General features: G+C 45.8%; 1 protein-coding gene across 7 annotated transcripts in view; it reads right to left on the reverse strand.

Moving 5' to 3' along the window:
* arid1b (AT-rich interactive domain 1B) overlaps positions 1 to 25,127 on the reverse strand; it is a 717,990-nt gene that overhangs the window by 471,520 nt on the left and 221,343 nt on the right. For all 7 annotated transcript variants that reach the window (XM_072507646.1, XM_072507663.1, XM_072507657.1 and 4 more), the window contains exon 3: positions 7,952 to 8,080. In XM_072507646.1, coding sequence (XP_072363747.1) covers positions 7,952 to 8,080 — 129 coding nt within the window. The remainder of the gene's footprint in view (positions 1 to 7,951; positions 8,081 to 25,127) is intronic.

A 25,127-nucleotide genomic window follows, 5' to 3' on the forward strand; every position in this document is an offset into this window, starting at 1 on the left:
ATTTCCCATTACCTCATAGCAGAATTTATATGGTTCATAACCAATACAGGATAATAATAATGGGCCTCATTCATGTTCTTGCTACAACTTGATGAAGTAAATTACATTTCTGAATTGATTGAATTTCATGTGAGAATAACATTTTGCATCAGTTGTTAATTGTTTTAATTAACCTCTTATAAAACAGCAAAGATATGTACAGCTTTAAAAAAAATAAGACTACCACACACTGCACAGCAGTACGATTGCAGCAAGACACTTTCAAGGTTTTATCAAACTGATAAGGAATGAAGCCTTCAAAATCTTGGTTGCAGACATGCATATTTTGACCAGATCCACAAAGGTCAGATTTTGTAAAATTGCCAATTTCTAATATGCACCAATCCAAAGTGTGATTACAACTTTTATAGTGATTAGCAACCTCACGGAATGATTAAAAGCATCAGATTTTAATGAGAATACCGGGTGACCATTTTATTTCCTTCCATGTTTCACATCTCCATTACATGCAAGCACGTGTAACGGGGACCTGCATGACACAATTTCACCTCAACTATTTAATGGTTGGTCCAGGTTCAGGGACAAAACAGTAGTAATTTTGGAACTTGAAAGATAGTTGGTTAGAATGAGAACACTAATATGGCTAGGAGGAGAATCTGTTTCTCAACAATGTAGAGGGAAAAACCTGCTTCCACTGCATAGGTGTGGCTTGAAGTGGCACAGGAGGTGAGCAAACAGGACTGTTGCCATGCGGCAATGGATCCAGTGACACAAATGTTTCAATAACCAGATCAGGAAAGGTGAGCAAAGTTAGATAGCCACCTGCATTCTACAGTGCACCGACACACCTTCTGCCATATACTCCATCCTTAGCTCTCCTCACATCATTGTTATCAACACCTATTGTTTCATGTAAATCAACTCCTCTCATTCACCTCCCCTTTCTTCTATCCACCACAACCCTCATAATCTGTAATACCTCATTCATCGCTGATTCTCACATGCTTTCAAATGGCCCCATCACCCCTGTTCCTTAAATACATGCACACGTGCCAGAGGATCACTTATAAGTATGCTGTACCATCCATGTAGGAGAAGGAAACAAAGAACGTCAAGGAGAAGGCAAATGAGAAATAGAGACAACACAGATTACAGAGCCTGATCTAGAGGAGGTGGTGGCTCTGGAAATAATCATCATTCCTGCCCACAGTTTACATTTTAATAGCACCTTTCCCGACCTCCAGACATCTGAGAGCACTTTACAGCCATTTAAGTCTTTGAAGTGCAGTCACTGTTGTAATGCAGCAAGCACAAGAGTCTCTGCACAATGTGACAATGACCAACAAATCAGATTGATTTTGCGATGTTGATTGAGGGATAAATATTTGTCATGACACCAGAGATAATTCTGAAATAGTGCGTTTTACATCTGCCTAAGTAGGCAAATGGATCCTGGGTTTAAGATCTTATCTGAAAGGCAGCACTTTTTCAAAGTTGAGTGGAAGGTAAAATAATTTGTTTACATATCTGTTTGAGAACATCCTAATGCAAGCTACACTGTCATAGATATGGGCTGTGTGGGTAGAAGGTTCTTTCGTTGATGTCGTCTGGATGTATTTGCTACCCGGTGAGCAGGCAGTTGTGGTTTTAATTTCATTGGATTGAGAGAACCACCAGGAAATGATGGTTAGTCAGGCATGCACTTTAAGCATGGAAAATACTAACTTTATCATTCACCACGTGGAATGCGGGTGATATTCAGGCTCAATTTGGACATTGTGAAGAAAAAAACTGAAAGATTTGACTAGCTTGTAGCTAGAAGAAGAAACCTACAGTGGTCCTCAGAGAATCTCCTGGTAGAAAACAGTTGGCAGAGTTAGCTTGGAAACTATGAGAAGACAGCTGGGGATCTGTCAACACCCAGGCCAACGGGCTGAATCATCCACAGTGATGAGGTATCAATTAAAAGTTAGAGGATCACATAACTAATAAGTTAATGGAAGGATCCCCATTAGGTGTTACCTTGGAGAATGGCTGGAACACTGAGGGGAATTAAAGTGAATTTTGTAGGGCCCTGCATACCTGATGGATTGGTCTTTGAAGATGTGAATGAATCTTCTTAGATAGTTGTACTTGATGAAAGAAATTCTCAGGGGAAGTAAAAGTTAGAACTGAATTTGTAGCATAAGTAATTATACACTATAATATAAAGTTAAGATTGCTTGCTTTGATTCTTACATAGAATAAAGCTTGTAACCGTGAAATCTTGTGGCATTGTGCTGTTCGTTGATTGCTGGGTATTCAAATTTCTCTTTAAATATTAATGGCCCCTAACAGGATCATAATAAAATTCATATCCATGGCCCATTAATGCATGATGAGCACCCGTTTAGTGCTGAAGGTGGGAATTTGTAGATTGTCATGAGCGTGTCCCTTTAAGAAAGGTTTTTGTCTTATCACATGGCTTCAGTGATGTAATTTTGTAGGTGGAGCTGAGCTGTGGCTGTGAGGTTTTTTTTGAGTTTCACTTTCAGTTTTGACTGCTGTGGACTACAGACAGAGAAAATAAGTGATTTGGCCTGTCTCTCTCCATTTTCATTTTAACGGGGGTTGTTACAGAAAAAACCCATTGAGCATAGCTACCTGCTTTGGTAACTTAAAATATATAGTTTACTTTGCAGAAGGGTTTCAACTTGCTGGTGAGACGGGTTAAGAATCTCAGGGAAAGGCAGTCTTATTCAAGTGAGAATACAGAGTGCTGGGCCACGCCCTTGAAAAGGGGTTTTTGGTTTGTGGGATTTTGTTTTCGAATTGGAATAGTTAAGGGGGAATTCATTAAGTGCTATACATAGATTACTGTAGCTGTGTGGTGTCTTTTTGTTTGTAATTGATAAATAATTATTGCTGTGTGTTTATATATATATAACTAAGTTCTCAGAATAAAGCCTATTTTGATAAAAATGTCTGGGAAGACTGATGAATCACACCTGAAGGGAAGGCTCTTGTGCTCATCCTCGCTAAATTCAATATAAAGGTTGTAGATCAGGTGGACTTCATAATATACTTTGGAGTTTCAAAGGCCTGGCCCATAACAGGATGCTGAACCAGTTAGATGCTATGAGACTGCTTATATTGGGAAACAGTGAGGGGGGACACTGTGTGGGTGTGGTGTCATCATGGGCAGCAAGTGGCTAGCAATGCTGCTTCACAATGCCAGGGACCATGGTTCAATTCCAGCCTTGGGTGAGTGTGTGGAGTTTCCGCTTTCTCCCCATGTCTGCGTGGGTTTCCTCAGGGTGGTCCGGTTACCACCCACAGTCCGAAGATGTGCAGGTTAGGTGGGTTTATGTGATTACGGGGATAGGGCAGAGGAATGGGTCTAGGCAGGGTAAAGCTATTCAGACTATTGTCGCTGGATATTCAACAGCATTTAAAAGGCACAAGTCAGGAGTGCGAGGAAATATTCTCCACTTTCCTGGATGAGTATGGCTCCAACAACATTCAAGATAATCAACGTTAAGGGCGGCATGGTGGAGTAGTGGTTAGCACTGCTGCCTCATGGCGCCGAGGTCCCAGATTCGATCCCGGCTCTGGGTCACTGTCCGTGTGGAGTTTGCACATTCTCCCCGTGTTTGCTTGGGTTTCACCTCCACAACCCAAAGATGTGCAGGGTAGGTGGATTGGCCACACTAAATTGTCCCTTAATTGGAAAAAATGAATTGGGTACTCTAAATTTAAAAAAAAAAGATAATCAACGCTGTCCAGGACGAATGCCTAAGTGAATGCCACCCCATCCGCAACCTTAGTCTGAGAAAGTAGAATCATTGATGGGCTTTCTTAACTATAGTGTCGGCATGGGGGGTCAAGGACAGGTTGTTGGTAATCTGGACACCTAAAAACTTGAAGCTCTCAACCCTTTATACTTTGTTCCCACTGGTGTATACAGGGGCATGTTCTCCTCTACGCTTCCTGAAGTCGATGACAATCTCCTTCGTTTTGTTGACATTGAGGGAGAGATTATTGTTGTCGCACCAGTTCACCAGATTCTCTGTCTCATTCCTGTACTCTGTCGCGTCATTGTTTGAAATCCGACCCACTACTGTGGTGTCATCAGCAAATTTGAAAATCGAGTTGGAAGGGAATTTAGCCACACAGTCATAGGTGTATAAGTATAGTAGGGGGCTAAGGATACAACCCTGTGGGGCACCGGTGTTGAGGATGATCGTGGAGGAGGTGTTGTTGCCTATCCTTATTGATTGTGGTCTGTGGGTTAAGAAGTTCAGGATCCAGTCACAGAGGGAGGAGCTGAGGCCCAGGCCACGGAGTTTGGAGATGAATTTCGTCGGAATAATAGTGTTGATGGACGAGCTGTAGTCAATAAATAGGAGTCTGACATAGGTGTATGTGTCATCAAGGTGTTCCAGGGTTGAGTGTAGGGCCAAGGAGATGGCGTCTGCTGTGGGCCTGTTGCAGCAGTAGGCGAACAGTAGTGGATCAAGGCAATCCGTTGGCTGGAGTTGATCCGTGCCATGACTAACCTTTCGAAGCACTTCATAATGATGGATGTCAGAGCCACTGGACGATAGTCATTAAGGCACACTGCTTGGCGTTTCTTTGGTGCAGGGATGATGGTTGTCTTCTTGAAGCAGATACAGACCTCAGATTGTTGTAAAGAGAGGTTGAAGATGCCTGCGAAAACCCCCACCAGCTGATCCACGTAAGATCTGAGTGCTCACCCGGATACCCCATCCGGGCCAGTGGTTTTCCGTGGGTTGACCTTCAAGAAGGCTGCCCTGATATCTGCAAAGGTGACCTCAGATACAAGTTCACCCGAGGCTTCCAGGGTGGAGAGCGTGCTCTCGCTGACCTCTTGCTCAAAGTTGCCTTGAGCTCATCAGGGAGGGGTGTGTTGGAGCCGGCGATTTTACTTGCTTAATCTTGTAGCCCGTTATGTCTTGCAGCCCTTGCCATAGTCGACGGGGTCCGTGTGGCTAGCCTGGGATTCGGCTTGGTCCGGTACTGCCTTTTGGCATCTTTGATGGATTTCCTTAGACTCTCATAAACCTTTACAGATGCACCATTGAAAGAATTATTTCTGGTTGTATCACAGCCTGCTCTGCCCAAGACCGCAGGAAACTATGAAATATTGTGAATGTAGCCCAGTCCATCAGGCAAACCAGCCTCCTATCCATTGATTTGGTCTATAATTCCCACTGCCTCGGAAAGGCAACCAGCATAATTAGGGACTCCATGCACCCCGGACATAATCTGTTCCACCTTCTTCCTTCAGGAAAAAGATACAAAAGTTTGAGGTCACGTACCAACCGACTCAAGAACAGCTTCTTCCCTGATGCCATCGGACTTTTGAATGGATCTACCTTGTATTAAATTTATCTTTTCTCTACATCCTAGCTATGACTGGAACATTACATTCTGTAGTCTCTCCTTCCTTCCCTATGCAAGTTTTACATTGTCAGTATGGCATGCAAGAAGCACAGAGGCAGCAGTCTGTACCGTATACAAGTAGCACTGCAGTAACTTGCCAAGGCTCCAGCGACAGCACTTTCGATCTCCACCTTCTAGAAGGACATGGGCCCCTGGCGCAAGGGAATACTACCACCTGCAATTTCTCCGCCAAGCCAAATACAATCCTGACTTTGAACTATATCTAACTATAGTGGCAAACTTTCACTGTCGCTAGGTCAATTGCCGCTGGGGGGGGCACGGTAGCACAGCAGCTTCACAGTTCCAGGGTCCCAGGTTAGATTCCCGGCTTGGGTCACTGTCTGTGCGGAGTTTGCACTTTCTCCCCGTGTCTATGTGAGTTTCCTCCGGGTGCTCCGGTTTCCTCCCACAGTCCAAAGATGTACAGGTTAGGTAGATCTGGCCATGCTAAATTGTCCTTAGTGTCCAAAAAGGTTGGGTGGGGTCACTGGGTTACGGGGATGGGGTGGAGGTGTGCGCTTGGGTAGGGTGCTCTTTCCAAGGGCCGGTGCAGACTCAATGGACCGAATGACCTCCTTCTGCACTGTAAATTCTATGATATGATTCTATGAATTGGATGAATCTACACCTATAGACTGCAAACTGTTCAAGAAAGCAGCTCACTACAACCTTCTCAAGGACAATTAGAGATGGGCAACAACTGCTGGGATTGCCAGGAATGAAAAGAAAAGTACAATTACATAGAATGCACAGCACAAAAATAGGCCATTTGATCCAATTGGTCCATACCAGTATTTATATTCTACAAGACTCTTCCCACTCTTCTTCATTTGACCCCATCAGCATAATCTATCCTTTCTCCCTCAATGTGCTTATTTATATAGCATCCCCTTAAATACATGATATTTGCTTCAACTACTCTCTGGTAACAATTTCCACATTCTTACTACTCTTTGGGTACAGGTGTTTCTCTTGAACTTTCTGTTGGATTTACTGGCCCTTATATTCTTTGTCCATAGTTTTAGTTGCCCCCACAAATGGAAACATTTTCCCTTACATCTACCCTACCAATAATTTTGAAGGCCTCAGGTCACCCTCACTGCCTTCTCTTTCAGAAAAATAGACCTCAGCTTGTTCAATCTTTCCTGATCATTATAACATCTCAGTTCTAGTATCACCCTTGTGAATCTTGCAGCTTCTCCATTGCCTCTACATTACTGCTTCTAATTGTTTCCTGTAACACTGGAAGATTTAACAAATGCAAGCACTGTAAAAGCTCTCTTTTACAGGCATTTAAATTAAGTTAACTAGTTTTCTTCCTACAAACAGGCAAGATGCACCATGCATAATCACCAACTCTCATACAGCAGTTCAATACAGCCTAGTGAGCCTATTTGATATTAGCATTTCCTGACAAAAATCCGTGGTTTAATTTTAATTTGTGGAATTTACAGATTTGGTAACTACCAATTGGAATCAGTACATATCCTTTCTATAATTAGATAAAGGATTCACTTCACTCATCATGGAGATGTTTCTAATATGAGAACCTGCATGTTATGTTTTTTAAAATAAATTTAGAGTACCCAATTCATTTTCTCCAATTAAGAGGCAATTTAGCGTGGCCAATCCACCTACATAGAATATCTTTGGGTTGTGGGGGCGAAACCCACACAAACACGGGGAGAATGTGCAAAATCCACACAGACAGTGACCCAGAGCCGGGATCGAACCTGGGACCTCGGCGCCGTTAGGCAGCAGTGCTAACCACTGCACCACCGTGCTGCCCCCGGTTATGTTATGGTAATCAGAATGTCACAAATACAAAACAAAAATATTTGTAACAATGGGAAATCTTAAATTATGATTTTGGGAATACATTTTGTAAACAGCTTTAAGTGCATGGCAAAGAATCAAAAGCTAAAATCTTCCATTGTCCCTCAAAGGCAAAAAGAAACATGACTTATCATAAAATAACACCTAATTTTTCAGAAGTCACAAATCTCATTAAGCCTGAAGACGACTAAATCTCAGAACTGGCTATTTCAGTTGCAATCATTTAATCCAAAACTGCAATGTTGATTACCACTTTTTTTATCAGTAAATAGATAGGTGTCAAAACAAATCAGGAGAAGAGTTGCTTAAGTGGCTGGGTGTAGATCAATGTGTTTGATGATCTCACTGCATGAACTGACCAGGGCAATCACTTTCCATCAGAATATTATATATACCGGATTCTGGAGAAGTAACTGCTCTGAAAGATTTCAAAGTAGAAACATGAATCAAAAAGAAATGATGAATGATAGGATACTTCTTCATAACAAGTTAAACATTTAAACACCACTTCACATTGGTCAAGTTAGTCTAAGATTCAGTCTAAGTATCAATGTTGGCAGTCCTCAATGCAAAGTAAACAATTTACTTAATTATTTTTTCTTCTGTTAAAGTGTGTCTGCAGTCCAGTTTAAATCTCTGGAACCCTAGTCTGGTAAGTAAATATGCTTACCTGTTGGGGTTGGTACCTCTGTTGTGTCTGTTGCAAGTACGAAGGCTGTTGTTGCTGCTGATTGTAGTATGGTTGTTGGCCCTGTTGGCAGTAACTGCTCATACCCTGCTGACTATACTGAGGAGGCATCTGAAGGAAGAGAGAATCCCATGAGAGAGTTCAATGAAAGTACCCAGCGTAAAGCTTGTATAAACTTCACATCAACAATTGCACTATTTTCAAGGGTTTAAATCCCTTTAACTATATTTTTGTATTCATCAATTTATCATCAGAAAGTATTTTTCTGAGGTATCTTAAGAGTCATAGACGTTTACAGCATGGAAACAGGCCCTTCGGTCCAGCTTGACCATGCTGCCCAGTTTCTATCACGAAGCTGGAACCCAAAGCCATATTTGTCATTAATCTCAACAGCATTAATTTAATCAAAATTAATTTGTCAAAAAGCACATAATTTACAAGTTCACAATATCCTAACAATCTTACACAATAGGATACTTCTCTAAATTCTAAAATCAGAAAATGTTGGTTTCTGAATGACACTACAGTGGAGGGAAGAATCATTTCAAGCTACACTTTGATATGTCTGGCAGGAATAAGGCAACAGGATGAATGGAGTGAAACCAGTCAAAATCTCTTTGGCAAGCGTGAAACTGTTCAGGACTAGTTTCTCCTAAAGCATGGAATTTATCTGAATGGAGAAAGACATTTCTCTAGTGTTTACAGAATAACTTGAGACTTTGGTTAAATATGTTTTGTAAGGGATTCAAAAGTCAAGTTAGTGGACAAATTCCTGTGATTCTTTGGCAGAGTCCATTATTTCTGTTTTGTCATTTTTGTATATCTGGATATGATAGCAAATTTTACATTTCCTGCCATTCAATTGTCCTAAACCAACATTTGAAAATTCTTTTAAACCAAATTGCTTTTTTCGATGAAACAAAAGCTTGTGCCACTTCCAAAATGTAGAGAGTCCACAGGGAGGGATAAGAAACAAGTAAATGATTTTAAACTTGAATAGTTAACGGCAACAATTGAAGTTAAAATAATCAGCCTGAATTTGCTTAAATCTTGTGAATGGAAACATTCCATCTATAATTTACACGATTTATGGTGTAGGAATTCCAGGAAATAATGACCTGGATTTCAGTCAGTGACAAAGCAATGGTGCTTGCTGGTGACCTTGAAGAAAGCTGCCAACAAAAAGTAGCAATTTTTGTGGCATGAATTTACACTTTCCCTATTTGAATTTGGAACCAAGTCAAGATAAGGTAAAGAAACGTAAGCAACCAATCACATTGAGGTAGTCTCACAGACAACAAACTAGGAAGTATAAATGCACTAATGATCCTTCATTTTAAATTTAACACATAGCAAAATAAATAATTAGGACACACTCAATTGGATTAAAATAGTCCAAAGATGTGTTGGTTAGCTGGATTGGCCATGCTAAATTGCCCTTAGTGGCCAAAAAGGTTAAGTGGGGGTTACTGGGTTATGGGGTATGGGTAGATACGTAGGCGTGAGTAGGGTGCTCTTTGTTAGGGCCGGTGCAGACTTGATGGCCAGAATGGCCTCCTTCTGCACTGTGAATTCTATGAAGCTGTAAATCAACCATTTTTTTTTAAAAGTTTAAAGAATGTAAAATTCACCATGAGAGAAATTTGAATTTCTACAAATATCAAATTGGATTTCCAATACCAAAGTGTAATTTTCAGCAGCAGTTATGAACTTTAAAAACCCAGTCACATTTCATTCAACAAGATGCAACTATTTCAAGGGTTTTTTTTACAATGAGATTAATAGCATAAAAGGGAAAGTTTTCATCAGTTCAGTTCAGTGATTTTGTCTCGATTACAAATGGAGTACCTCAACACTGAACCCTGTGAACAAGCGTCACATCGCTGACAGCAACTTCTGGGTTTCCATGTTTAACTTCACATAAGCAATCCTCAGAAGTTTCTGTCAATTTCAGAGGGGCAATGACAACAAATCCTCACAATTTCATCGTCATTACTACCACAAAATCAGGGTCAACCTCTGAAGTGAATTATGTTATGATGTGCATTACGCCAGAATTTTCTTAGACCTGTGTACTTCCTCACAGGGACCATTGGCGATAAAGTTAAAAAGCCATTTATCAAAACACTGCGCACATTAAAATCAATGTTGAAATAGAGCTTACAGAATTAATGCTACAACCACATTAACCATTACAGAACAACACAGGCAGGCTCAGTTGCCTGAGGGTGCCAGTGTGTTCTATATGCTTTGACTGCCAGGAGTATTTTGGTTTTCCCCAGACTGATATTTTGTATTAATATTTATTTATTGAGCATGTGACCCAAACATGGATTGCAAGTGGTAATAAAATATGACTTGGACTTGCACTCAGTTTGGTAGACAACCCTATACATATCGAAAATAGAAGCAGGAGGTCATTCAACCCTTCAAGCCTGCTCCATCATTCACTATGATCATGGCTGATCACCAAGTTCAATACCCTGATCCCACCTTCCCCCATATCCCTTGAGCCCCAAGCGCTATAGAAGTATATTATAGGCCTTTATTTATACTCAAACACAATCTAAGTTTTTGTTACTACATACTGCAACACCTCATCAGTTCGAAGTAATTGATCTTAAACATGTCCCTGTTAAATAATCTATTCCATTCTGTGTTGGGCACACTACCTTGGATATATATCAGACATTGACTGCACTGCTTTCAATCCTCTGCCATGCTTGCTGGGCATATTATTTTTCCAGCAAACTGTGGTATGAACTCTCTGCTGGGATATTAAAATGGCGTACACTGGGATAGGGGAGACTAAGGAAGTAATATAGGACAAGAGGGGTTTATGTAAACTAAAAAATATATTTTTAGCCCAAGCTCAGTATCATAATAGCAATGCTACAACTGCCATTTAAATGCTTCTAATAAAATAATAGTTGTTTGATTCAGTTTCATAAGCAAGCGGAAAACTTAAAATGCACCTGACCCAGAAGGATAACCTTTAAAAGGTTAAAGTATTGGCAGTTTGGAGGCAAAATATTTCAAAAATGCAGTTCGACTTCTGAAAACAAAAAGTGCTCTTAGAAACTGGATATAATAAAATTCTGAAATTCTAACAATAAATCACTTTTCTTCAAAAGTACGGTGGCACAGTGGTTAGCACTGCTGCCTCACAGTGCCGGGGACCCGGGTTCAATTCCGGCCTCAGGTCACTGTCTGTGTGGAGTTTTTACTTTCTCCCCATGCTCCGGTTTCCGGCCACAGTTCAAAGATGTGCAGGTTAGGTGGACTGACCATGCTAAATTACCTCTTAGTATCCTAAAGGTTAGGTGGGGTTACTGGGTAATGGGGATAGGGTGGACCTGACCCTAGGTGGGGTGTTCTTTCAGAGGGTTGGTGCAGACTCTATGGGCCGAACGGCCTCCTTCTGCATTGTCGGGCTTCAATTCTATGATTCAACTGAACCTTAGCTCACTGTTCAAAGTCTAATTTGCAGTGCACTTTACTAGGCAGGATTATACCAGCGTTTACCATTGAGAACACATTCACAGCATTTAACAGCTATACAATTTCTCCAATTAGACAGTATCTAAGGCTCCATCCGAGAGTGCTTTCCATTTAATAATTTAAATTCCTTAACAGAATGTCATTTACCCTTTAAGTGAAGGCATTTACCAGCCTAACCGCTCCAACCCGCCCTTTTCTGGTATTAGTCGAGTAAACCTTCTCTGAACGGCTTCTCTGAAACACTTACAACTTTCCTTAAATAAGGAGACCAATAATGGACACACTATTCCAGGTGTGGGCTCACCAATGCCTGCACAACTGAAGCATAACCTCCCTACTTATGTCCAACAGGGAAAATGCTGGAAAATCTCAGAAGATCTGGCAGCATCTGTAGGGAGAGAAAAGAGCTAACGTTTCAAGTCCAGATGATCCTTTGTCAAAGCTTATGTAATCAAATCCCCTCACAATAAACTTATCAGTATACCGCCATGCTAACAGAAGGCAGGAGAGGGTTAAAAAGGTCAAGCTAATTATGATGTCTGATGTGGCATTACAGCCACTACAGAAATATCAAGTCCCTTACCCCATCCAGCAAGATAAACTATTCATTTCATCTTCTAGGAGGATTTAATGTACTTAGTCAAATGAGACTTTCTGCCATCTTCCAAATTTCCTGATATTATGATCCCAGAGCAGATCCCAATATTTGCTAGGATACCGGTCAGAAACCCCAATATTTTTTTAAAAAGTTTAAATGGTGAGGAAAGGATACTTCGCTCCAGGAGTAATTCCATGCAAAAACTGTGAAAACATATATTAAAACAAACTTTCTTATTCACACAGTATTAAACTACTGTAACATCAGAGAAACACAGCTCACAATTACCAGTTAAACAATGCTTGACAATAAAAGGAACCACTTTAATTTTAACCGATATCTTCTTAATCTCCAATCAAACAAGATCCATCACAGGTCAAAAAACACTTTTAAATCGAGTTAGAAAACATTGGATTACTTGACAGAAAACACCAGATTACTTGACAATCTTTGGATAGAGATCTTGTGAGAGGCTGCTTGGAGAGAGAGAGAGAGAGATTCTGTCAGATTTATGTTGAATCTCTGTCTGCCTCCTGCAGAAACTGCTTTACAGCTTCCAAAAGAACTCAACCACGCAAAATGAACGACACCAGACCTGGCTCTTCCCATTAGTTACATCATCCCCATTTCACTCAAATCCCATGACATCCTTGCTTAAGTTTAAAAACACAATGTTTCTAATTATCTACTTCCCAGGGAATCTCTAAAATGCATAACAAAAAACCATTATGCCTCTCCTTGTAAACATAAACAAGGTTCAAAAGAATGATTTCACATTTACACCACCTTAATTGCTCCTCCTGCAGCCACAGAGTGTCTTTCTTTTAAACCAGGATTAAAAAAATAAATACTGCAGCTGATATATACACATCCTAACCCAGGCTTTTAAAAAGCATTACTGCACTAGATACATAAAATACAATATGTATACCAATGTCTTACATTCATCACAGTAACAGTCAGGTGACAAGAAAATGAAAGAATACAGAAGAAAAATCAGTTAGTGGTCTGCTTTATTGTAGAGTAGTCATACAGGTAGACACCAACTGTATGAAACTTCAATTACAGCACTGTATAATAAGTTTGTGCAGTATCCTTTATCCCAGGAGTACAGTGGGTTATTACCTTTCTGTGTAATACTTGTAAGAGGAGCTATCAAAACTAGCTTGAGCAGAAAGATAGCTTACATTCACTAATTCCAACAGTGAGATGCAGCGGGCGGAATTCTCCCCCCCCCTCCCCCAAGGCCGGGTGGGAGATCGCCTGGGCGCCGCGCGTGTCCCGCCACGCCGTCCCGACGCCCGCACGCGATTCTCCCAACACCCCCAAACTGGCGCGGCGCGAATCGCGGCTGGCTGCTGGGAGAATCACCGATTGCCGTTGGTAATGGGTGAGCAGTGATTCTCCGGCCCGGATGGGCCGAGCGGCCTGCCCAACACGACAGGTTCCCGCCGGCACCATCCACACCTGGTCGCTGCCGGCGGGAACAGCACGGGAACGTTGGGGGGGTAGCCTGTGGGGGCTGAGGGGGGTTCCTGCACCGGGGGGGGGGGGGCTCAAAAGGGGTCTGGCCCACGATCGGTGCCCACCGATCGGCGGGCCGGCCTCTCTGAAGGAGGACCTCCTTTCCTCCGCTGCCCCGCAAGATCGATCCGCCATCTTCTTGTGGGGCAGCTGCGGGGAGGACGGCAACCGTGCATGCGCGGGTTGGCGTCGGCCAACCCGCGCATGCGTGGGTGACATCATTTACACGGCGCCAAGGCCCGGCGCGTGTAAATGACGCGGCGCCGCTCCTAGCCCCCGGGGGCAGGAGAATAGGGGGCTGGGAACGGCCTCCGACACCGGAGTGAAACACTCCGGTTTTCACTCCGGCGTCGGGACTTAGTCTCCCGATGGGAGAATTGCGCCCAGCATTTTTTTGAAACTAGATTGCAAACAAGCCTAAAGATAGGACAATCTATCCCATGTACCAAGAGTCAACAAAGCACTTATGGACATACCTGCTGACAATCTTAATTCACATAATAAATCTGTTAGCTACAGTAAATTAGTATTTTGTTCTTCAAGCTTAATTCTCAAAAGATTACAAGACCAGGTGATTTGTCCAGTACCAAAAAAATAGCAATTTCCAACAAGTCTTTAGTCAGTGTAAATTGGATAATAATTAAGTGCAGCAAGTTTAATCAGATTTATCCACTAACTCTAAACTATTTCTGAAAGGTATATTCTGCAATTCACCATATACTAGCATTCTTGGAGGTGTGACATTTTCTCCTGTAACCCGAATAGCTATTTGCAGCCAAGTGTAGAATACAATAGCTAAAAAAGATGCTAGAAAATCACTCAATTTTTCCTTTAAAAAATAGATAGCCAGTAAGTTTACCTAATGAGTAGCTCAGTCATTCAGTCAAAGGTCCCAGATTCAATCCAGTAAATTTGCTCTCATTCTTGTAAACTCGAGAGACGATAGGCCCAATCTCTCCTTTTGGGATAGTCCCGTCTTAGTTTGGTGAAATTTCATTACACCTTTTCTATGGCAAATATATCCTTCCTTCGGTAGAGACCAAAACTCTCTGCAATACTCCAGATGAGGTCTCACCAAGGCTTTGTACAATTGCAGCAAGGCATCTTTACTCCTATACTCTAAACCAACATACTCTTTGCTCGCCTAATAGCTTGTTGCACCTCCACACTAGCTTTCAGTGTCTCATAAACAAGAACACCCAGGTTCCTTTGGACATCAACACTTCTCAATCACGCACTAAGTAAAAATATTCATTTCTGTTTCTCCTACCAAACTGCATAACTAAACATTTTTCACATTAGATTCCATCTGCCATGTTCTTGCCTACTTACCTAGCCTGTCTAAATCCCCTAGAAGCGTCTTTGCATCCTTTTCACCACTCACATTCCCATCTAGTTTTGTGCCATCAGCAAACTTAGAAATACTGCATTTAGTACACATCATTAGTATGGATTGTGAATAACTGGGACCCAAATACTGATCCTTGTAAGTACCTCACTATGCAGCATGCCAACCTGAGAGTGACGTGTTTAGTCCTACTTTGTATTCTGCCCAGTAACCAATTTTTGATCCACGCTAGTATATTACTAATCACTTATGTGGACCTTATGAAAAGCCTTCTGAAAATCCAAATACACCACATCCACTGGTTCCCCATATCTATTCTGCTAGTCATATCCTCAATACACTCCCAACAGGTTCGTCAAACATGATTTACCCATCATAACTCTATGCTGACTCTACCCAATCATACCTTTATTTTCAAGTGTTCAGTTATCACATCCTTTATAACAGATCCTAGCATTTTCCAACTACTGATATCAGCTGACAGGCCTGTAGAATGGTTTTCTCTTTCCCTTCTTTCTTAATTAGTGGGATTTTCTTTCTTAATTAGTGGGGTTAAGTCTGCTATCTTCCAATCCACAGGAACCATTCCAGAATCTATAGAATTTTGGAAGATAATCACCAATGCATCCACTATCTCTACAATCACCACTTTCAACACTGTGGGTAGTAGATTATCAGGATCAGGGGATTTATCAAGTTTTAGTCACGTTAATTTCTACAGGACTACTTTTTTTTTTTAAACCAGTACTAATTTATTTTAGTTCCACATTCTGGCCAGTCCCTCATCATGTTGTTGGTATGATATCTGGTACTATACAAGCAAGAATTTAGCAATTAAACATTGGAAAGGCAGAAACCATTGTCTTTTGGTCCCTGGCACAAAATCCATTCCTTTTCTGAGCTGCTGTATCAGGTTAAACCAGGCCATACACACCCTTGGCGTCCTAACAACTCCGTGATGAGATTCGACCCAACATCCTCTCCATCACTAAGACCACCTACTTTCAACTCCGTAACATTGTCCATGTCTACCCTTTGTCTTAGATCATCTGCCTCATCCACGCCTTTGTTATCTCTGGACTTGACTATCCATTGTTATTCTGATTGGCCTCCAAATCTGCAATCTCCATAAACCTCAACTCAACAATATTGCATCCATTGCCCATCACATTCCAATCCCATTCAGCCATCTTCTCTGTACCCACTGGCCTAAACCAACTGCCAGGGCAGCAATGCATCATATTTAAAATCCTCATCCTTGTTTCCAGATCTATGCCTGGTCTTGCCACTCTCTCTCTTTAAAATCTGAGATTTCTCTGCGTTCCTCCAATTCTGGCCTCTCTTGCATCCTCAATTTTAATCACATCATTCACAACCATGCCTTAAACTGAACGTTCGTAAGCTCTAGAATCCCCTCCTTCAATTTCTTTACTGCTCTCTCTCCTTTCAGACCATCCTTAAAACCAGCTTCTTTGACCAAGCTTTTGATCATCTGTTCTAATGTTACATTTAAATACCTTGGTGTCAAATTTTGTGATAACGTTCCTGTGAAACACATCGGCTTGTTTAAGTTTGGTGAAGGCACTGTATAACGATAGCAGTGGTTAGCATTGTTGCTTCACAGCACCAGGGACCCGGGTTTGATTTCCAGCTTGGGTCACTGTCTGTGCAGAGTCTGCACCTTCTCCCCGTGTCTGCGTGGGTTTCCTCCGGGCGCTCCCATTTCCTCCCACAAGTTCCGAAAGACGTGCTTGTTAGGTGAACTGGACATTCTGGACACAGTGTACTTGAACACTGGAGGTTTTCACAGTAACTTCATTGCAATGTTCAGGTAAGCCCACTTGTGACACTAATAAAGATTTTTTTAAATGCATGTTGCTGTTAAGACTTTCTGGTAAATGCACTTAACAATCCAGTTCTTCCAAGTTTGTTTGAAATGAATTTCTATACATATTTTTTAAATTTAGAGTATCCAATTCTTTTTTTTCCAATTAAGGGGTAATTCAGCATGGTCAATCCAACTACCTGCACATCTATTTGGGTTGTGGGGGTGAGACCCATGCAGACATGGGGAGAATGTGCAATCTGCACACGGACAGTGACCCGGGACCGGGATCGAAACTGGGTCCTCGGTGCCATGCGGTAACAGTGCTAACCACTGCACCACCGTGCCGCCCTGAATTTCTACAGATATTAATGTAATTTCCAATAGCTATTTTATGATTAAAAATCCAATTGGATGAAAGAAAATTGCTACAGTATCATTTTAGCAAGTAGTACAATATCCTCTACAAACACCAAGTGAAATTTAGTTTTCCAGTAATCTAACTAGGCCGATGGCAAGAAATTGCAATTTCAAATTGCAGCAAAGGGCAGCACGGTAGCACAAGTGCCAGGGTCCCAGGTTCGATTCTGGCTTGAGTCACTATCTGTGCGGAATCTGCACGTTCTCCCCGTGTCTGCGTTGGTTTCCTCCGGGCGCTCCAGTTTCCTCCCACAGTCCAAAGACGTCAGGTTAGGTGGATTGGCCATGATAAATTGCCCTTTGTGACTAAAAAACATTAGATGGGGTTATTGGGTTATGGGGATAGGGTGGAAGTGAGGGCTTAAGTGGGTCGGTGCAGACTCGATGGGCTGAATGGCCTCCTTCTGCACTGTATGTTCTATGTCTATGTCTGAGTTGCCATTTAATTCCTGATATGCCATCAATTAAGACGGAGAACGCAGAGTGAATTAACTATGGCTTTAATTGACTTACAACAGAGCTGGCAGCGTGCCCCAGAACGAGGCAGTGTGAGAGGTCGCAGCTTATGTACCCAGGTCCTAGGGGGAGGAGCCACAGGCAGAGCCAAAACCGTGCAACATGTAATATAGTGGCAATACTGTACAACACGTAATACTGTGGCAGCACAATACAACACAGTGGTTTCACCACATTCACCCTCCTGTTTAAAAAAGAAAGTCCGGCGGGGGTGAAGTGAACAAGTTGCGTCAGAGATCGAGTCTGACGGGGTCTTTGATTGTCCGCCGTGACCGCCTCAGTTCCGACATTGGTGTGGGTATCGTAGTCGGCTGAAGCGTTGAAGCCTGCGTGTCCAGGAGTAAGACAGCTTCTGTGTTCTCAGGCGGGTGGGCAGCAACGGGGGAAGGGGGTATAGGGTCGGGTCGAGTAGTAGTGGAGAGGGAGGAATAGAGTCGGGAGCGCCGGTGACAGTCGCTGGGGAACCTGCGGGTGCCAAATCCCGAAGGGAGACTGTGTCCTCCCGCCCGTCATGGTGAGCCACGTAGGCGTACTGGAGATTTGCATGGAGGAGAAGGACCCTCTCTACCAGAGGATCCGACTTATGAGTCCTGACATGTTGTCGGAGGAGGACGGGCCCTGGAACCATCAGCCAGGTCAGGAGCGGGACCCCAGAGGTGGACCTTCTGGGGAAGGCAAACATCCTCTCGTGGGGGGTCACATTAGTAGCGGTGCAGAGAAGCGACTGGATGGATTGGAGCGCATTGGGAAGGACCCCCTGCCAGCGGGAGACTGGGAGACCTCTAGACCGTAGGGCAAGAAGGACGGCCTTCCAGACCGTCGCGTTCTCCCTCGCCACCTGCCTGTTCCCCCGGGGATTGTAGCTGGTAGTCCTGCTTGAGGCGACGCCCTTGCTAAGCAGGAACTGACACAGCTCATCACTCATGAAGGAGGAACCCCGATCACTATGGATGTAAGTGGGAAAACCGAACAAGGTGAAGACACTGCTCAGGGCCCTGATGACTGTGGCAGAGGTCGTGTCTGGGCATGGGATGGCGAAAGGGAAACGTGAGTACACGTTATGGTCAGTGGAGGGGAAGGGCCCTTTGAAATCAATGCTGAGGTGTTCAAAGGGACGCGAGGCCTTTACCAGGCGTGCTCTGTCTGGCCGATAGAAGTGTGGTTTGCACTCCGCACAGACCTGGCAGTCCCTGGTCATGGTCCTGACCTCCTTGATGGAGTAAGGCAGGTTGCGGGCCTTGATATAATGGAAAAGCCGGGTGACCCCCGGGTGACAGAGGTCATTGTGGAGGGCCCGCAGTCGGTCTACTTGTGCACTGGCACAAGTACCGCGGGAAAGGGCATCTGGGGGCTCATTAAGCTTCCCAGGACGATACTGGATATAAAAGTTGTAGATGGAGAGTTCAATCCTCCACCTCAATATCTTATCGTTCTTGATCTTGCCCCACTGTGTGTCACTGAACATGAAGGCAACCGATCGTTGGTTAGTAAGGAGAGTGAATCGCCTGCCGGCCAGGTAAAGCCTCCAATATTGCAGCTTCCACAATGGCTTGAGCTTCCTTTTCGATGGAGGAGTGCCGAATTTCGGAAGCCTGGAGGATACGGGAGAAGAAAGCCACGGGCCTGCCCGCCTGGTTGAGGGTAGCGGCCAGGGCAAAGTCAGACGCATCGCACGCTACCTAGAACGGGATGGATTCGTCCACAGCGGGCATCATGGCCTTGGCAATAACCACCTTGATGCGGTCGTAGGCCAGGCGAGCCTCAGCCGTCAGGGAAAAAACGGTGGATTTGATGATTGGGCGGGCCTTGTCTGCATAATTGGGGACCCACTGGGCATAGTACGAAAAGAACCCCAGGCGTCTCTTCAGGGCCTTGGGGCAGGGGGGGGGGGGGGGGAAAGAGTTGCAGGAGGGGGCGCATGCGGTCGGAGTCGGGCCCTAGGACTCCGTTTTCCATTACGTAGCCAAGGATGGCTAGTCGGGTTGTGCGGAAACACACATTTCTCCTTATTATATGTCAGATTAGGGAGCTGGGCAGCGTGGAGGAATTTCTTGAGGTTAGCGGCGTGGTCCTGCTGATCATGGTCGCAGATGGTGACATTATCTAGATACGGGAACGTGGCCCGCAGCCCGTACTGGTCAACCATTCAGTCCATCGCTCGCTGGAAGACCGAGACCCCATTGGTGACGCTGAACGGAACCCGGAGAAAGTGGTAGAGACGGCCAGCTGCCTCCAAGGCAGTGTACGGACGGATAGGGAGCTGGTGGTACGCGGACTTCAGGTCCACGGTGGAGAAGACCCGGTACTGCGCAATCTGATTGACCATGTCAGATATGCGTGGGAGGGCGCATCGAGCTGCGTGTACCGATTGATGGTCTGACTGTAGTCGATGACCATCCGATGCTTCTCCCTAGTCTTGACGACCACCACGTGAGCTCTCCAGGGGCTGTTACTGGCCTCTATGATCCCTTCCTGCAGGAGCCGCTGAACCTCCGACCTGATGAAGGTCATGTCCCGAGCACTGTATCGTCTGCTCTTAGTGGCGACGGGCTTACAGTCTGGGGTGAGGTTCGTGAAGAGCGAGGGAGGGGCGACCTTAAGGGTTGAGAGGCTACAGAGGCTACAGACGGTGAGTGGAGGCAGGGGTCCATCGAACTTCAGGGTGATACTCTGGAGGTTGCACTGGAAGTCGAGACCCAGAAGAACTTCCGCGCAGAGGTGTGGGAGTACGTAGAGCCTAAAATTTTTGAAATCTACGCCCCGTACTGTGAGAGTCACGACGCAGTACCCACGGATTTGCACGGTATGCGACCCAGAGGCCAGGCAGATTCTCTGGGCTGCGGGTAAAACGGGAAGGGAGTAGTGCTGTACCGTGTCCGGGTATATGAAGCTATCTGTGCTCCCGGAGTCAAAAAGGCAGGCCGTCTCGTGGCCGTTGATCCGGACCGCCATCATAGATTTTGCGAGGTGACGAGGCCAAGACTGGTCTAGGGTGATGGAGGCGGCCACGGGACGGTGGGCTGGCTTCGGACGGCCGGCGGGCTTCGGACAGGCCGGTTGAGAGTAGCAGAGGCCAGCTGACGGACGGGCGAGCTGGGGTTCCGGGAGGTAGCGGTGGACTTCAAAAATGGCGTCGGAGATGCAACGGTGGACTTCAAAAATTGCGCCAGAGATGCGGCAGTGGATTTCAAAAATGGCATCGAAGATGACGCCCACTAGGGTGCTGTATGGTCGGAGGCATAGGCACCCATGTTACGGAAGGCCACCTCCAGTGATTGAGCAAGCTGCACCGTTTCCCGGAGGTCGAGTGTCTCCCTCTCTAGCAGGTGCTGGCGAATGCAGTGTGAGTCAATGCCGGCAACATAGGCGTCCCGGATCAGAAGATCAGTGTGCTTAGTATCAACACCGCCGAGTACCTGCAAAACGCGCAGAAATTCTGCCAGCAACTCTCCAGGGCGCTGACGCCGCGTGGCAAGGAGGTGCCTGGCGAACAGTCCGTTAACCCGTTTCACATACAGTCCTTTCAAGAGATTAATGGCTTCATCAAACGAGGCCGCGTCCCAGAAGATGAGAAAAATTTGCGGGCTCACCCGGGAGATGAGGACTCGCAGCTTGTGCCCCTCGGTGACGGCGACGGCGGCAGAACTGATGAAAGATTCTAGACAGCATAGCCAGTCTGGGAAGATGACATCGCCATCAGTTGATTGGGGGTCTATCTGTCTACAAAGCACAAGTCAGGAGTGTGATGGAATACATGGAGAGGAGGGACTTGCCTGGATGAGTGCAGCTCCAACAGCACGCAAGAAGCTCAACGGCATCCAGGACAAAGCAGCTCGCTTTGCTCCTCCATCCACAAACATTCAAACCCTCCACCGCCGAACAGTGGTAGCCGAGTGTACCATCTACAAGATGCACTGCAGTAATTCACCAAGGTTCTTTAGACAGCACCCTCCAAATGCACATTCACTACCATCTAGAAGGACAAGAGCAGCAGATACCATCTGGATGTTCCCCTCCAAATCACTTACCACCCTGACTTGGAAATATATTGTTGTTCCTTCACTGTGGCTGGGGCAACATCCTGGAACTCCCTCCCTAATAGCACACTGGGTGTACCTACACCTCAAGGGCCACAGCGGTTCATGACCACTCACCACCACCTTCTGAAGGGCAACTAGGGACGGACAATAAATGCTGGCCTAACCAGTGACGCCCACATCCCTTAAATGAATTTTAAAAAACACTGCAATTAGCCCCTCCTCTCTACACAGTTATCAAGTAATCAGGCCCTCCCCCAACCGCATGCACAAACATACAGGAAGACAGGAGCAGAAACACACAAGCAGGAACACAGACTTAAGAGCAGGAGTAGGCCATTCAGCCCTGGAGTCTGTTCTGTCATTCAATAAAAAATAGTTTGAACCTGTTATTCACCTTCCCAGCTCAGCCCCATGAACTCCTGTTTTTTCTCTGTACTCTGGACACAGTCAGTCACTCAGTACACTTGCAAGCAATCTGTTGCAACTTTGTGAGTGGCCAGCCTAAGAGATGTGGAGTTAGTTGAACAATATTCCAGGCAGCTGGTGTTTCCAGATTTCAAAGTTCTCTCTCCAGTTTATAATGTACTTTAATCATGAACGCTAATAGTTATTTTAAAACAATTACAATAAATGCAATTTCCGTCACTGAATAGTTCAGTAACTCTAAGTGTTACAGAAATACAATTTAGGTATGAAGACCGTCAGCAAGAGCAGTTTAGAACTGTGCCAATTAATGAAGTCAGAAATAAGATCGGTATTTACTGGTGTTAAAACTTTGCTTGCGCAATTTATTGTAGGATCTTTCTCGTACACCTCCCACCCGTCTTCCTGAACTTCATTCATAAAACACATCCAACTATACAGCCCTTATTCTGGGACTAATTGTAAGCATCAACTGGAAGCAGCAATAATTTTGCCAGACTTGTCTTACAGAGCCAGCTTAATTAACTTGTCAACGAATCAGTCCATTAGTGTTTGTGTGTAAGTGTTATACATCCATATTTAGTGAGTGGGTGATTTGCCTCGACCTTTTCCTGAGGAGCCCATCATCACATATTCCAGTCTTCACCAAGACGATGCACGCCACATGATAATATCTGAAGATACAGGAAACAACAAAGTTGTTCTCACAATGTCCCAGCTGCAGTACTGAAGGCTTGTGCGGAACAGTTCTGAAGAGTCGTATTCACCAACAAGATAAGACATTCAAATTATTTAAGCATAGATGTTTTATTGACTGGGGTGGCACAGTGGTTAACATTGCTGCCTCACAGTGCCAGGGACCCAGGTTCAACTGCAACCTTGGTGAGTGTGTGAAGTTTGCATTTTCTCCCCATGTCTGCATGGGTTTCCTCCAGGTGCTCTAGGTATGCAGGGTGGATTAGCCATGATCAATGCGCAGGGTTATGGGGATAGGGTGGGGGCAAGGCCTAGGTAGAGTGCTCTTTCGAGGGTTGTTGCAGACTCAATGGTCTGTGTGCCTCCTTCTGCACTGTGGGGATTCTATGGACTCACTCAACCCAGGTTCAGAGTCAAAAGAACATATTATTTCAAAATCCCTTTTCCAGCCTGCTTTGAGATTTTCATCCTTCGCACCATAATGATGGTTGAGAATATATTCATCAGGCATTTGAATCTTCAGAATAAGTTAAATTATTTTAAAGATGTTTTTGTTGCAGCTATGGTTTATGTAGTAAATATTTCTAGAATGAGTAACATTTTTTCATTCTTACAAAGTGCTCTAGTTTGTTTATTTAGTGTGCTTTTGACAACCAACTGTTGAATACAATCACAAAATATGGAGGTCAATTAGGACATACTAATGCCCCATGGCTGCCTCTGTCCCTCCCACCCTGTGCCCGCCGCTGCCTCGTGGCCACCGCTGCACCTCCCATGATCACCGCTGCCCCCCTGCACCGTGGTTACCGCTGCCACTCCCGCACATTGGTCACAGCTGCCCATCCTGCACCATGATCACCGCTGCCCCACTGCACCGTGATCACCGCTGCCCCCCTGCACCGTGGTCACCGCTGCCACTCCCGCACCGTGGTCACCGCAGCCCCTCCTGCACCGTAGTCACCGCTGCCCCCTGCACCATGGTTACCGCTGCCCCTCCTGCACCATGATCACCGCTGCCACCCCGCACCGTGGTTACCGCTGCCACTCCCGCACATTGGTCACCGCTGCCCCTCCCACACGTGGTCACCGCAGCCCCTCCTGTACCGTAGTCACTGCTGCCCCCCTGCACCATGGTTACCGCTGCCCCTCCTGCACCATGATCACCGCTGACCCCCCGCACTGTAGTCACTGCTGCTCTTCCTACACCGTAGTCGCTGCTGCCCCTCCTGCACCTTGATCACCGCTGACCCCCCGCACTGTAGTCACTGCTGCTCTTCCTACACCGTAGTCGCTGCTGCCCCTCCTACACCGTGGTCACTGCTGCCCCTCCAGCATCGTGGTCACCGCTGCCCCTCCAGCATCGTGGTCACCGCTGCCCCTCCTGCACCATGATCACCGCTGCCCCGCCCGCACCGTGGTCACCGCTGCTCCTCCCGCACCGTGGTCACCGCTGCTCCTCCCGCACCGTGGTCACTGCTGCCCCTCCCGCACTGTGGTCACTGCTGCCCCACCCGCACCGTGGTCACCGCTGCCCCACCCGCACCGTGGTCACCGCTGCCCCTCCCGCACCGTGGTCACCGCTGCCCCTCACGCACCGTGGTCACTGCTGCCCCTCCCGCACCGTGGTCACTGCTGCCCCTCCCGCACCGTGGTCACTGCTGCCCCTCCCGCACCGTGGTCACTGCTGCCCCTCCCGCACCGTGGTCACTGCTGCCCCTCCTGCACCATGGTCTCTATTGCCCCTCCCGCACCATGGTCACCGCTGCCCCTCACGCACCGTGGTCACTGCTGCCCCTCCCGCACCGTGGTCACCGCTGCCCCTCACGCACCGTGGTCACCGCTGCCCCTCCCGCACAGTGGTCACTGCTGCCCCTCCCGCACCGTGGTCACTGCTGCGCCTCCCGCACCATGGTCACTGCTGCCCCTCCTGCACAGTGGTCACTGCTGCCTCTCCCGCACCGTGGTCACCGCTGCCCCTCCCGCACCGTGGTCACTGCTGCACCTCCTGCACCCTGGTCACTGCTGCCCCTCCCGCACCGTGGTCACCGCTGCCCCTCCCGCACAGTGGTCACTGCTGCCCCTCCTGCACCGTGGTCACTGCTGCGCCTCTCGCACCATGGTCACAGCTGCCTCTCGTGCACCGTGGTCACTGCTGCCCCTCCTGCACAGTGGTCACTGCTGCCCCTCCTGCACAGTGGTCACTGCTGCCACTCCTGTACAGTGGTCACTGCTGCGCCGCCTGCACAGTGGTCACTGTTGCCCCTCCC

This window comes from Scyliorhinus torazame, chromosome 1 (genome assembly GCF_047496885.1).
Source record: "Scyliorhinus torazame isolate Kashiwa2021f chromosome 1, sScyTor2.1, whole genome shotgun sequence".
Taxonomy (NCBI): domain Eukaryota; kingdom Metazoa; phylum Chordata; class Chondrichthyes; order Carcharhiniformes; family Scyliorhinidae; genus Scyliorhinus; species Scyliorhinus torazame.